General features: G+C 39.3%; 3 protein-coding genes across 8 annotated transcripts; 2 read left to right on the top strand and 1 right to left on the bottom strand.

The window, feature by feature from the left end:
* The first annotated feature begins 775 nt into the window (after nucleotides 1-775).
* Nucleotides 776-5,147, top strand: LOC111809087 (chloroplastic group IIA intron splicing facilitator CRS1, chloroplastic). 3 transcript variants are annotated; one of them, XM_023695436.1, is made up of 9 exons: nucleotides 776-1,585; nucleotides 1,804-2,284; nucleotides 2,818-2,948; nucleotides 3,211-3,561; nucleotides 3,660-3,816; nucleotides 3,925-4,213; nucleotides 4,464-4,523; nucleotides 4,597-4,692; nucleotides 4,782-5,147. In XM_023695436.1, the coding sequence occupies exons 1-6, from the start codon at nucleotides 827-829 to the stop codon at nucleotides 3,987-3,989; spliced, it is 1,944 nt and encodes a 647-aa protein (XP_023551204.1). In that variant the 5' UTR covers nucleotides 776-826; the 3' UTR covers nucleotides 3,990-4,213; nucleotides 4,464-4,523; nucleotides 4,597-4,692; nucleotides 4,782-5,147. The 3 variants fall into 3 exon arrangements, with proteins under 3 accessions (XP_023551204.1, XP_023551203.1, XP_023551202.1); XM_023695435.1 differs by having other exon boundaries at nucleotides 3,921-4,213; nucleotides 4,597-4,687; XM_023695434.1 differs by having other exon boundaries at nucleotides 3,921-4,213.
* A 2,052-nt stretch (nucleotides 5,148-7,199) lies between these two features.
* LOC111809331 lies at nucleotides 7,200-7,682 on the bottom strand. Its single transcript, XM_023695773.1, has one exon. It carries the CDS (start codon nucleotides 7,680-7,682, stop codon nucleotides 7,200-7,202), a length of 483 nt encoding a protein of 160 aa, XP_023551541.1.
* A 732-nt stretch (nucleotides 7,683-8,414) lies between these two features.
* On the top strand, nucleotides 8,415-13,981 carry LOC111808520 (LEAF RUST 10 DISEASE-RESISTANCE LOCUS RECEPTOR-LIKE PROTEIN KINASE-like 1.3). Of its 4 annotated transcripts, none has more exons than XM_023694563.1 (4): nucleotides 8,415-9,480; nucleotides 12,274-12,321; nucleotides 12,395-12,745; nucleotides 12,821-13,981. In XM_023694563.1, the coding sequence occupies exons 1-4, from the start codon at nucleotides 8,604-8,606 to the stop codon at nucleotides 13,753-13,755; spliced, it is 2,211 nt and encodes a 736-aa protein (XP_023550331.1). In that variant the 5' UTR covers nucleotides 8,415-8,603; the 3' UTR covers nucleotides 13,756-13,981. The 4 variants fall into 4 exon arrangements, with proteins under 4 accessions (XP_023550331.1, XP_023550330.1, XP_023550333.1 ...); XM_023694562.1 differs by having other exon boundaries at nucleotides 12,271-12,321; XM_023694565.1 differs by lacking the exon at nucleotides 8,415-9,480 and adding an exon at nucleotides 9,591-11,501.
* Nucleotides 13,982-14,010: the final 29 nt, after the last annotated feature.

Genomic DNA, 14,010 nt, shown 5'->3' with positions numbered 1-14,010 from the left:
TTTTTTTTTTTTTTTTTTTTTTTTTTTTTGGAATTAGAGACAAGTCACTCGAGCCAATGAATTTATTTTGTCGGAAAAATAAATATTAAAATTCCTGTATCTTAAACTATTTTTACATTAAAAAAAAAAAAAAAGAAAAAAAAGTAAATTAATGATTATAAAATGAGAATTAAAAAAAATTAGGTATAATTTAGTCTAAACTAACCATTATAATATGTCAAACAAGGTTTGTTTTTGGTTGATTGAGGTTGTGGGTTTTGATTAGTTTAATACATAAAATCTAGCACAAATCCTAACAACTCCATTTGATTTCATCATACTTTATATTTTTCTTTGGTCTTTGGTACCAAAATACATGCATACTTCCATTTCACACATATTTTATCATCTAGAATGTGATATAAAACGCGTGGATGATCTCGACAAGTTTTTACACAATTTAATAACTGACTTTGATACCATTTGTAACAGTTTAAGCCTACCACTAATAGATATTATTCAGCTTGGTCGGTTACGTATTGTTATTAGTCCCACAGTTTTAAAACACATTGGTTAGAGAGATTGTTACACCATTAGAAGAAATGTTTCTTTTTCACTCTCCCCTTCTCCCCTTCAAATTTGTTGAAATATATATATATATATATTTTTTTTTTTTATCATTAAAAAAAAAAAGAAAAAATCTCAAGATCTACGTGGCGGTGGCGCCATCTGACCGGATGACCCGCTATCTTCCTCCGTATAAAAGAGACCACAGCTACAGTCCTCGACTGATTTACTCAATCCGATTCTGTAATGGAAAAGCGCCATTGATACACCACACGAAACTATGCTTGCCACGACTTGCTTCTCTCCAGCTCTGCCTAGGATTCTCTTTCCCCCATCCTTTCGATCAGACTCCACTCCCTTACACCTTTCCTCCCACAAGCCTCGCGCCCCAATTACCGCCACTTCTACAGGATCACAATCATCTCTTCTGTCGGAGCCCTCTTCCGACTCCAATGCCGCCATTAACCTCCGTACAGCGCCATGGACGAAGACTCCTCTCTATCTTCAACCCCTAGAAGAAGAAGGCGTGGATCTCGCAAAGCCCGAAAGAAGTAATGGGTCGGACGGTCATGGGGGCAAAAAACGCTATAGGGCGTTAGCCGATAGAAGAAATGTTAAAACAGGGAAATACGCAATGCGACGAATTGCTAAAAGCATTGAAAAACTTCAGAAAAATGGTGATTCGGGAGAAACTGGAATGAAATTGGAGGAGGTTGAATTTGGGGATTTTTATTTGGAGGGTTTTGATGAGTCGAGAACTCGCGGGAGAATGCCGTGGGAGAAGGACGATGGGATTGTTTTGAGGAGGCCTAAGAAGAAAACAGTGACTTCAGCTGAGCTGAGTCTTGATAAAGTGTTGCTCGAAAGGCTGAGGGGTGAGGCTTCAAAAATGGAGAAATGGGTGAAGGTCAATAAAATTGGGGTTACTCAAGACGTTGTGAATAAGATACACTTCACATGGGAGACAAATGAGCTTGCCATGCTGAAATTTGATGTCCCCTTGAGCCGCAATATGGATAGAGCACGAGAAATTGTTGAGGTGAGGTTGGTTTTGCTTAATTTTCTCTTTTGTTTCAAGTATTTTGTTATTTGAAGTAGGAATGCCTTTGCAATTTACCTATGAGAAGTGTTTCCTTAAGAAAAACTCTGTTAGGAAAATCACCGCTTTATGCTGCCATCCATTTTTGGACTTTCAGTTTATAATCATACATATTATGCTTAGAATGTGTTTATATGGTTACGGTTCCTCTTGTACAGATGAAAACTGGTGGTATGGTCGTCTGGAGTAAGAAAAACGCCCTTGTTGTTTTCAGGGGTTGCAATTATCCACTGGGTTTGAAACTTAGCACAAAAATGCAAGTAGATAGTCCTTACTGTTCCAGAACACCGTTCCTGGAAACAGACACTGATTTTTCGCTCGACGAACATGATGAAGGTGGTTCGAATCGAAGTATAAACGACAATGTTGATGAATGGGGAGAAGCTTCTACTTCTTTCTTGAGTGGGTCACTCTACGAGAGGGAAACTGACAGACTATTAGATGATTTGGGGCCTCGCTTTATTGACTGGTGGATGCACAAACCTCTGCCGGTTGATGCTGACATGCTTCCAGAGGTGGTTCCTGGATATATGCCTCCCTATAGGCGCTGTCCACCCTTTACTAACCCAAAGCTTACAGATGCTGAACTACTATATCTGAGGAAGCTTGCACATCCCTTACCTACTCATTTTGTTCTTGGTATAATTTTTTGTTTTTTCTTCATTGAATACAAATTTCTTGAGCTCTTCAGTTGCAATATTAACTGAGATAGGATGAAGGTAAAAATCAGGGTCGAGGGTTTTGAATAGCTGTCTTTTTTCTGCTTCAAATTTTATGGGAAGTTGCAGAAAAACCGAAACAATTTAAGTGAAGGTCGTGAGCAACACAATGGCATGTCCACCTTAATCTGTTTTTTTCCTTTCCTGAATTGGTTGGTCCAGCACAACACAACTTCATAACAGTGTAGGAAGGGTTCGACATAATTTTTGAAGAATGGTTAATGATCATTTGCTCCGAGACAAATCTATAGGGTATAGAGTTTCAACTTCACCCCCAATCGACATGCATTTTCATTAGTGGATAAATAATGTTTTATGCTCTATTTATGATGTTGTGTGCATGTTCATAGCTACATACAGACCCTGCTATATCATGGCTGGATTGAATATTCTCTACCTAGTTCATTGGGTATTTCTCTGTTCACTAATTTTGTATTTTCCAAATATTTGAAGGCAGAAACAGAAAACTTCAAGGGTTGGCTGCTGCCATCTTAAAGTTATGGGAGAAAAGTCTGATAGCTAAGATTGCTTTGAAGTGGGGGGTTCCAAATACAAACAATGAGCAGATGGCGTATGAACTTAAGGCAAGTTTTCTAGAAATAGTATTTGTTCTAAAAGTGTATAAATTATGAGACATCGAGCCTGAAATAATGGAAAATTTTCTAGTATATGTTAAAGACATCGTCCTTCAATGAACATCGATTTTACTAAAGCAGAAAAATCATTGTCTGTATAGAACAGTCTAATGCAAACATTTTCTAAAGACTAACTGAATTTCTTGCCCTTGAGTTTAACTCAACAAATCCGAGTCGATGTGATTGCATTTAATAACCATTACTGGTTCAGAGTCTCACAGGAGGAACATTGCTGCTGCGCAACAAGTTTTTCATTATCCTTTACCGAGGCAAGGATTTCCTACCTGTTGGAGTTGCCAATTCAATAATTCAAAGAGAAACGGAGCTCCAAAGATGGCAACTTCACGAGGAAAATTCACGGCTGAAAGCCAGTGAACTTTTTTGTTTTGACACTGGGAACTTGGAAGAGAGAGCCAAGGCTGGAACTTTATCAGATTTTAAGGATATCACAATGGAGTATGAAGATTTGACAACCGGAAGTACAGAATCAAAACTTCAAGCAGATGCTGAAAAGGGAAAAATAATTAGGGAGCTGAAGAAGCAAGAGCGAAGGCTTAGCATTGTAGGGTTAACTTTTGACGTGCTATTATCTGAATTGATCATCCTTGTTAAGCTGTTATCATGTCCTCCTGATGTTTTTCTCTTATGGGGATTTTGCAGCTTGACTTTAAGGTAGAGAAGTCAACAAAGGAGTTGACAAAGTTGAATGCATCATGCAGACATGTCGAGCCAGATGCAGACCAGGAACTGATTACAAATGAGGAGAGGATATGTTTTAGGAAGATGGGATTGAAGATGCATAGCTGCTTAACACTCGGTACCTCACCGCCTTTGGAATTTTATTGAAAACATACAAATTTGATCGATTTTACATTGACGAAAGCAAACATAAGAACCCCTTTTGTTTTCTGGTGAATTTAGGTAGGCGTGGTATCTTTGATGGTGTTATTGAAGGTTTGCATCAACACTGGAAACACAGAGAGGTGGTAAAGGTGATTAGCATGCAGAGAGCTTTTAATCAGGTTCTTTCTACTGCGAAATCGCTTGAAGCAGAAAGTGGTGGGATTTTAATATCCGTGGACAAACTAAAAGAAGGTTATGCCATAATTATTTTCCGTGGAAAGAACTATAAACGACCTCTACGTTCGGTGTCCAAGAATCTCTTGACTAAAGGAAAAGCATTACGTAGATCCTTGGAGATTCAGAGAATTGGAGTATGTGAAGCCTTCTCTTTTGCACTTCTCTTCCCTGTTCTGTTAATTTAAATGTGAGATCCCACCTCGGTTGGAAAGGGGAACGAAGCATTCTTTATAAGGGTGTGGAAACCTCTCCTTAGTAGACGCGTTTTAAAACCAAGGGAAAGCCCAAAGAGGGCAATATATATTAACGGTGGGCTTGTGCATGCTCCAATTTTGTGTCAATATGGCTGCTTTGATTCTGCTAATTTTCCTGTTTTCTCTGCAGTCACTGAAATTCTTTGCTAATCAGAAATGGCAAAAAGTTTCTGAATTACAACTCGAACTGGTGCGCAGCGCGTCCTCGTTATATTGGAAATGCCTTAAAAGATTAAAGTTTCTAATAACGTTTTGTTTTGCAGGAGAACGTGCATGATAGTGGGGAGTAAATTAATCAGACTTAGAGTACAAAGCTTGTCTATTAATGCACGCCTCTCTTCTACGTTGAAATGGGTCTGGTAAAGTGATCTAAATGTGACTAGCTGTGTGTGTCTCCACAAGCTACTAATGTTTTTTTTACATCTTTTTATTTTTATTGGTTCGTTAGGTCTATGAAGAACACATCAGATCTCCATGTGAATAAAGTTTGATAGGCAGAGACCCCACATTCAGTAATGGATGCTTCAAAGCTGTGAAGACAACAACGCAGCTAAGATGGAGAGGAATAAATCCTTTACAAGTTGTAGAGCATAAGGGGATCTGTCTACTTCGGTTCTGGAATGGATACTGTAAGTGAAAAGATAAAGACACACATGATTCTTTTATTTCTATAGAATATGTACATAAATCAGTGACCTCTAAATCAGCCAAGATGGAGAGTCTGCAAAACATTGAAAGCATATGCTTTCATGTTCTGGCAGGCTTTAGTGGCAACTTTTGATGAATTTACATATCAGATTATTTGTTTGCATGAGATCCTATATCATTTGGAGACGGACATGAAACATTCCTTATTAAAGATGTGGATGTGGAAACCTCTCCCTAGTAGACGTGTAATGGGGAAGCCTAGAAGAGAAAACCCAAAAACCTTGAAGGGAAGATTAAAAAAGAAAGCCCAAAGAGAATAATATTTGGATGAGTACTGATTCTACTACGTAACTTTGAAAGACGCGTTTTAAAACTGTGAGGCTGACGACAATACATAATGGACCAAAACGGACAATATTTTCTAGCGGTAGACTTGGGCTGTTATGACTTGATTGAAACCTACCACGTTCTTTGAATTAAGCTCTCCACTAGTTTAAAGGGGGGAAGGAAAGTAGTATGTGATGTTAAGGAGGCTGATGTGGTTAGCTGAGGGGTTTGCTGACAGGAAGTTGGGGAGGGTGAAAGTGTCCATCTTGACGAAAACCTGAAAAGGAGAGGACAAGTTCCTGTCCAGAAACCTTAAACTATGATTGTTGTCACTGATATGGTATGAGAGGGATAAATAAACTCATGAAGGTTAAAGAGAAGATGAGTCAAAGGATGGTTTAGGGTTTAGGCAAGAAAGGGGTGGGAAAGTTGTCCAAAGCTGAAAAAGCAAGTTTTGTTTGGTTTTCTATTCCTTTTTGTGTATCATTAAGGTGTGGGAGAGGGATCCAAGTAAGTCTCATATCTTAGGCAATCTTAACCTACACAACAATATTGATTGTCTCTTTGAAGAAACAAAGACTTAGTAAAATAAAAAAATAAAAAAAAAATGCAGAATTTACAGCTGGCAGTGTTACATTTTTGCTTAAAGAAAAGCATAAATGGGGTATGACCAAAACATTGTGGAAATTATATTCCGTTTTGTGTGTGTGTGTGTGTAGGGAAGGAATATTTCATCTGCTTCCTTCCAAAGTTTGCTCCAAACAAATGTCTTTGTTGTATTTGTTGTACACACGAGGATCATGTTCGGGACCAAGTCCTATCATTATTGTTATATTTTTGGAATTTTCTTGGTTAGTTGATTGGTTCACTCGATCTGTAATATGGTGATCCATATCCAACTCAATAGGCTATATTGAGTTGGACTCGTTAAACTTTAAGTTTGTGCTGAGCTTGGATCGAGTATAAATAGGATTTAGACTATCCCCTTTAAACTTCGAGTAATAATTTTCTTTCGTCATTATTTTTTGAATTTCATTATGTTTGTTTCTTTCTCTCACAATCTGATTAACTTTCCATTTAGTTTTAATCTCTTCTAAATCATGTCTTCTAAATCATTTCAAATATCGACAAGATAGTCTCTACTAAAAACTAAATCAAATAGGATTATACCCTTAATAATTAATATGATCTCGTGTTCCACATTCTACCACATCATGATTTGCATTTCCTAAAATCGTGCTACTATAAAGTACATATACATAATGACCCATGTGACTTCTTTTTTTATTTATTTTATTTTTATTTTAATTATTACAATTAGTTTTATATCAACGCACCTCTCCTCCACATTCAAACTCCTTGTTCCCAATTCTAAGCCAACACATATATTAAATTCAAAAACTAAATACCAACAATAATAATTACACACATTTTTTTACCTCACTCCCAAAATAAGCTTTTCCATTAATTCATCATTACCATCTTTAATTAAGATTTAACGCTAAACGTTTTCTTTTGTTTTATAATCGTTAAAACCTTCTTTTTCCGTTAACGGATTGGTGAGTTCTCAACGTCGCGTGGCCATTACGTCCTCACGCAACTACGGCGCACGTTATCAAAATACGGCGCCAATAGTTAATTACCTTTTTAACTTTTAATTCTAATTCACCGCTATCGTATTCGTATGGTAATTTATCAGTAATTTCTTTTTTCTTTTTCTTTTTTTCTTTAAAAATTATTTACATTGTTTTCTTCGTTCTCCTCCCCACTGCTAGACCACTCGTCCGAATTTATTAGGAAAAAAAATGTTATGAAAATCAAAAAAGAAAAAGGAATTAAGGCAAAAGTTATGGAGTTTCTTCGTACAGAATTTACCAGAGAGGAGTATCCTCTATTCGGGAATGGTGACGAGCACCGGCCGCCAAGCTCGCCGGAGAAATCTGTAACGAAATGTCGCCGATATCGGCCTTAGAGAGCGGCGAGTGATGGAGGGCGTACCGATTCCAGCGGCGCCGGTGTTGGCCGTCGTTAACAATGCTTCCTGTTCTTCGATTCTCCTGTCGGAAACCTTATCCTCGAGTGGCGGCGACGAGACGAACAAATCCTTGAGTTTCCGCCTGGCTCGGACCTCCTTATCGTTTTTCTCCGGAATCATATTGTCGTCGTCGTCATCGTCGTCGTCGACATCTTGAGGATCGGCGGAGTTATCTTGGTAGGGAAATCGGCGGCGATCGGCCCGATTGAGGAGCATTCTTAGGGTTTTGCGTCGGCGACGGCGGAGGTGAAAGACGGGGCTAGCAGTGGGGCTTTGAGTAGGGCAACCGGCGACGGCACATTGGGAGGCTAAGAGCTTGAATTTATGCAAGGTAGCCATGGGAGATTGAGATTGAGATTGAGATTTGAGAGATTCGTCGATTAATTTCTCCTCAGTGAGACTGAAAATTGGAATCAAAATTTGGAGATTGTGAGAGAGAGATCTGAGATTCTGAATTAGGGATGAGAAGAAGTGAGAAGTGAGAAGTGAGAAGTGAGAAGTGAGAAGTGGGAAGTGGGATGTGAAATGGATCCTTTTGGGTGTTTACTCTTTGGCGTTACAGAGAGACGACGGCGGCAGCATTTATTTTTTTATTATTTATTATCTTCTTTGGAGGGTTATACCTAGCCATTGCTTACACGTGTCGGCTCCTGGGAACTTGCATTCAGATCCTTCCAAAGTTTGTATTTACGGTTCTACCACAACCCCCATTTCCATCACCCAACACACACTACAAATATAATTTTAATGTCATTTTCCTCCTATAAATTTCAAATTTTCTTTCAATACTCACACATTTTTAATTTTATGTACAATTGATTTATTAGTTACAAATAATTTTCTTATTCAACCGTGTTTGTAATAGAAAGAAGGAGTCAATCGTGTTTGTAATAGAAAGAACTACTGGTAGTCCAATGTTCCCACCTAAAGTTGAAGTTGAAAGTTGAAAGTTGAAAGATTGAATTGGGACATTAAAGGAAAGAAAGAATTGAAATTGGGACATTAAAGGAAAGAAAGAATTGAAATTGGGACATTAAAGGAAAGAAAGAATTGAAATTGGGACATTAAAGGAAAGAAAGAATTGAAATTGGGATGGAGATGAGTGGTGAGCAGGAATAATGATGGAGTAAATGATGGGCTAAAAGTCCAGAAACAAAGACCTTCAACCATCCAAATCAACGCACAGAAAAAAAAAAGAAAAGAACAGACTTAAATTTAAAGAGTGATTGATGAAGTCAACTTCCAGATTCCCATCTCTCCATGACTTCGCTTCACCCCACCCATTCCTATATCGTAAGCTTCATCTCTAATGTCGGAAAATCAATCAATCAATCATATTATCCCTTACAAATGGATTCCAGATCCTTTCTGTTCTCTCTTTCTCGCCTTTTTTCACCTTTTCTGCTCCTGATTTTGATTTTGACCACGTCTCGTGCTTTCCCTGATTATGGTGAATGGTTCTTGAACTGCAGCAATTCGAAGGGATGCATGAGTGTTCCCGATAATGAACCTCCTCTCTGGTCAAATATTGGAGAAGAAACTTGTGGTGGTAATCCCCAGACAATGAACGTCAACTGCGATGGTGGAGGCCGTGAAATCATAGAAATTGAGGGAAGAAGTTACCAACTCCTGGGATATAGTATAAAGGATCAAATTCTTATAATAGCTGAAATCGACCATTCTGCTTGGTTTTGTTCCAACCATGCTCCCTCAATTTCCATCTATGCGATGATTCATGTATCTTATCACTGCGGGCATCCTCATACACCAGACAAACCTACTTGTCCGGGATCTGAGTTTATCCACATCCCATTAGATAAGAGGACTAGTTTTGATGGATTTTGTTCTTTGAGTACTGAAGTGAAAATTTCACCATCGTTGTTGAACGAAAATCACAATGATTTGAAAAGGGTAGCGCAGCATATCATAGAAGAGTTAAAGGCAACGCGGAAGGTGAAATCCAATGCAGAATGTGGGAATTGCAGTGTTCCTGGCGCTGTTTACAGTTATGACTTGCAATTGCATCAACCAAAATGCTGCTGTAAAACTTCCCCTAAAGTGTTTGAATTCTGTCCTTCCCCACCGGCTGGATCGCCACAAAACGATGATGCGCCCAAAACAGCAGCACCTCCTCCCGGTACGTACACAAACCCTCTCCTCTTTAACTCTTCTTCTTGCTTTCCCTTCGAAATGTACCCAATACTTCTTCAGACATGATCCTTATTCTCTCTAGCTTTCCACACAAACAATCTCACGCTTCTTACCAATCATCACACTCAACAACTACTATAAGTTAAACACTGATTAATCTGCTGCATTCATAAGATAATGTCTTCTATGGAATAAGTGACCATGTCCCCCAGAGTTATGATCATGCTTCCCCCTACCTTCCCATTACTACTTTTTCTTACTCACTTTTCAGCTCACAACATGAAAATCACAATACTATCCCAAGTTTTAAAACTAACATCTTGATCATTCACAAGAAGAGGCCATCACTACCAGTCACTGAACTTATATATTACGCATATATGTAAAATAAAAACTTTGTCCCGTTGTATTGTTTTGGGACCTCAGAAGACTCGCCTTACTCCTTGTTATTCACTAAATATGATTCTAAACTTAATTACTTTTCAATCATCCTGAAAATGGTGATTGCAAGAACTGAAAGATCATATTCAAAGTTCGGGTTTGTTCGAGTCTCCGATCCCTACTCTGTAGCAAATATTGCACTGCAAATACAGCAGTTTAAGCAAATGATCGATGAGGTCGGGCCAACTTAGTAGCGCTCATTTGGGTGAGCTGTGGAGTCTAAAGTTGAAATGGAGTTTCTAGGTGTGTAGGGAAAAATTTTACGTAGTTCCCGTGCCACCACAATGGCATGACATCAAAAGAGTGACTAGAACCTGTCCCTAACAAGCTCGAAAGATTCTTCAAATAGCTTTACCCGGTTCAAAAAAAGAGATACTAAAAGAACCTGGAAGTCGTCCATTTCATCTTCTCAATCGAAAGTTTAGGAGGGTGAAGTAAAAAGAGCCTTATAGTTTTTTCAATCTAAGATGAACTAAGAGGTAGAGGCAGACGCAGTCTTCCTACTTTGCTTGAGACCCCCTTGCTTAGTTAGAGAAAGAGATAAGAGGTGTTAGGTGCTATGACAAATAAGAAGTGGACATCTGTATTAGGACCAAGTGAGTTCAGCTAAACGTTGATTGACTGGCATCGGTAGTGTAGCACTTACGGAAGCCTCCCTTTGACAAAACTTAACATCCCACTTCGTTGGAGTTCTTCAACCAAATCATCATTCTTCATAATAAACTCAACCATTTCATTCATTCTTCTCTATTCCACACCTCTGAATTTACACTCCCCTGTCAAAAATGGCTACCAATCCCTCCAAAGCCTTGCTTCTGGCCTTGATCTCCATAGCAACAGTTCTAATCCAACCCCCGACTCTTTTATGTGATGGCGAGGAGGAGAAATATAGAAACTGCAACTCATCACTGAAGTGCCTCACATATCCAAATCTCGGCTATCCTTTCTGGGGTTTGAATCGACCTGATTACTGTGGCCATCCAAGTTTTGAGTTGAGTTGCAGAGAAGAAGCTCTAGAAATTGCAATCAACTCCATCGCCTATCGGATTCTCGAGATCAATACCAACACACACACTCTGAGGGTAGTTAGAAAAGATTACTGGAACAATATCTGTCCACAGTCCTTGAAGAACACCACGTTTGACTCAAACCTCTTCTACTACAGCTCAAACACTCAGCCCCTAAAGCTACTTTATGACTGCGCATCCTTGCCCGTTGGTTTGCCTGGCCAGTTTCGTTGCAACATAAACAGTACAAATTATGTTAATCTCATCGTAACCCAGAATTCCGAGGCTAGGAATAGCTCAAACACGATGAAGTGCAACCATAGCGTTGATGTTGCAATCTCTAGATCAATGATGCAAAGTCTACAGAGCAATCCAAGTGAGCTAAACCTAAAAGAAGCTCTTGAAACTGGATTTGAGTTGCAGTGGAGGATAGACAATAGAGTGTGTTATGAGTGTCATGAATCAGGCGGGCAGTGTGGTTCAGACCCAAGTTTGGGTGAATTCACTTGTTATTGTTTGGATGGAGCTTTCAAAACCACTTGTGGATCAACGCCTTCAGGTATGTATGATTCAAATCCTTTTCAGGGTTTTTCGATTCTTCTTCGTATAGAGTTAGTTCATCCAGATGCTAAGTTGATTCAAATAAGCATCCAACTAGATGTTCCTCCACTTCCCATTAATTCTCCCACGAACTTTGAAATGATTTCTATTTCCTAGAACAAAATCCTAAATCTGTGTACGATAGATATATTTCAAGGGCTTTTTTTTTCCAGTAAACCGAAAGGACTAGCCAATCCAGACAGCCAACACTGAAGCTCCACTAGAACGCACTTTGAATCCCACCACCACTCAACTCAACTCGAATCACCAAATGCCAAGTTGTTCTATCCTTTTTACCTTAGATTCCTCGAACTCAACATTCATAAAGATTGAAAAGCAATACGAAATCAAATAATTTTTGACTGATTTACCTGGCTTCATCCGTTCACCATCTTTCTCCTGGTTTACTCGACGATGTCGCATTCCGACGGCGAGATCTGTTTCCATTTTCGCTAAGTCATTTAAGAAGTGAACAACTCGCTCCGGCGAGAATGCCTTCCTCACTGTTCGAGCGCCATCTGCATTCTCCGTCCATGTTTCTCTCGTGTTCCTCGTCTGCTCCTGATCTGAACAGATTTAGAATCTGTTTTTTTCCCCTTTTCTAGGAGAGATTTAGATTATTAATGATTAATTACTTTAATAATACTAATTAGGTTATTAATGATTTTTAGAATATATGCGTATTTTGTTTCTGTAATTGAGTTGGAACTGATTGTAAAAATTTGCAGCAGAGGCAACGAAGACGAAGAAGACAGCAACAGAAAAAGGCATTATAATTGGTAAGTTCAAACATGAAGGAACCCCCCACTGCCTCACTACACAGTTTTTGAACTTTATTGTTTATATGATTAGGTGCTTCGGTTGGAGGAGCCTTTTTGGTGGCAACGATTTTAGGGTTTTGCATCTTTTTTTGTTTGGGGAAGAAGAAGAAGAAGCACCCAGTTGGGTATGTCAGCAAGGAAGCTGCCCTTTCTCCTCCTGTTTCTGATCCTCTTTCCGACAAAGATATGCCTCCCGCTCCTCTTCTGAACTCCTTCCAGACTCACAGCATTCCTTCTTATCCCTCTTCCAAATCTGACCTTGAGAGGCCTTCCCCCAACTCTGATATTCAAGTATTCAGCTATGCTGAACTCGAAAAAGCTACCCAGAATTTCAACCGTTCTCGAGAGCTTGGCGATGGCGGATTTGGCACTGTTTATTACGGTATGAAACTCTTGTCATCTTTTGTTAAACACATTGCAAGATGTATGTTTATTGATTGTGCTTTGTGTGAAACAGGGAAGCTTGATGATGGGCGTGAAGTTGCTGTGAAGCGTCTATATGAACATAACTGCAAACGTGTGGAGCAGTTCATGAATGAAGTGAATATCCTTGCTGATTTACAACACAAGAACCTTGTCAAGCTCTATGGCTGCACCTCCAAATTTAGCCAAGGCCTTCTCCTTGTCTACGAATACATTCCCAATGGAACTGTCGCCGACCATCTCCACGGATCACGGGTGAAGTTTGGTCTACTCAGTTGGCCGATTCGGTTGCGAATCGCCATCGAAACAGCGAATGCACTCATATATCTCCATCGCAAAGACATCATACATCGAGATGTCAAAACCAATAACATTCTCCTTGACAGCACCTGCACTATCAAAGTGGCTGATTTTGGCCTTTCAAGGCTGTTCCCTACTGATGTAACTCATGTTTCCACTGCCCCACAAGGCACGCCTGGTTATGTTGATCCTGAGTACTACCAATGTTATCAACTTACTACTAAGAGCGACGTATACAGCTTTGGAGTAGTTTTGATTGAGCTTATATCGTCGCTAAGAGCTGTCGACACCGATAGGAAACGACAGGATATCAACTTGAGCAATATGGCAGTGAGTAAAATACAAAATCGGGCATTGAATGAGTTGATCGATCCGAAGCTCGGGTTCGACAAGAATCCTGAAGTTATGAGGGCGACAACATCAGTAGCGGAGTTGGCTTTTCGTTGCCTTCAACAAGAAAGAGACATGAGGCCTTCCATGGAAGAAGTGGTGGAAGTACTAAGGGAGATTGAGAATGACAAATCCAGTTCTGAGATGTCTAAAGTTGTCGATACAGGAGTCGTTGAAGACGACATCGAGATCACGAAGAGAACACCACCCGCCTTTTCGCCGAATTCTGTCATAGATGATAACTGGGTTAGCAGCTCTACCATTACAAATTCCTTGTGATGGTGTCTTCATATGGTATCATATTTTGATAGCAGGTTGTGTATGATGTGTGTATGGTAGTTTGTGCATAGTATACACTGTAATTTGACCTCTTATACATAGCCGCCTTCATTTCAATAAGGGATTAAGACTAAAATCTGCTTTGTAAGCTTATAGTGAGGTTTGAATGATCTTGTTACTAAAATTACATGTTTAATAACAAAATTAGCATTATGCTTAGACCCTATCGATATTGAGTTTATGTAGTTAATAATA

This window comes from Cucurbita pepo, chromosome LG13 (assembly GCF_002806865.2).
Source record: "Cucurbita pepo subsp. pepo cultivar mu-cu-16 chromosome LG13, ASM280686v2, whole genome shotgun sequence".
In the NCBI taxonomy this organism is placed as follows: Eukaryota; Viridiplantae; Streptophyta; class Magnoliopsida; order Cucurbitales; family Cucurbitaceae; genus Cucurbita; species Cucurbita pepo.
Note: the sequence above shows the minus strand (reverse complement) of the source record. Positions and strands in the feature narration are given on the sequence as shown.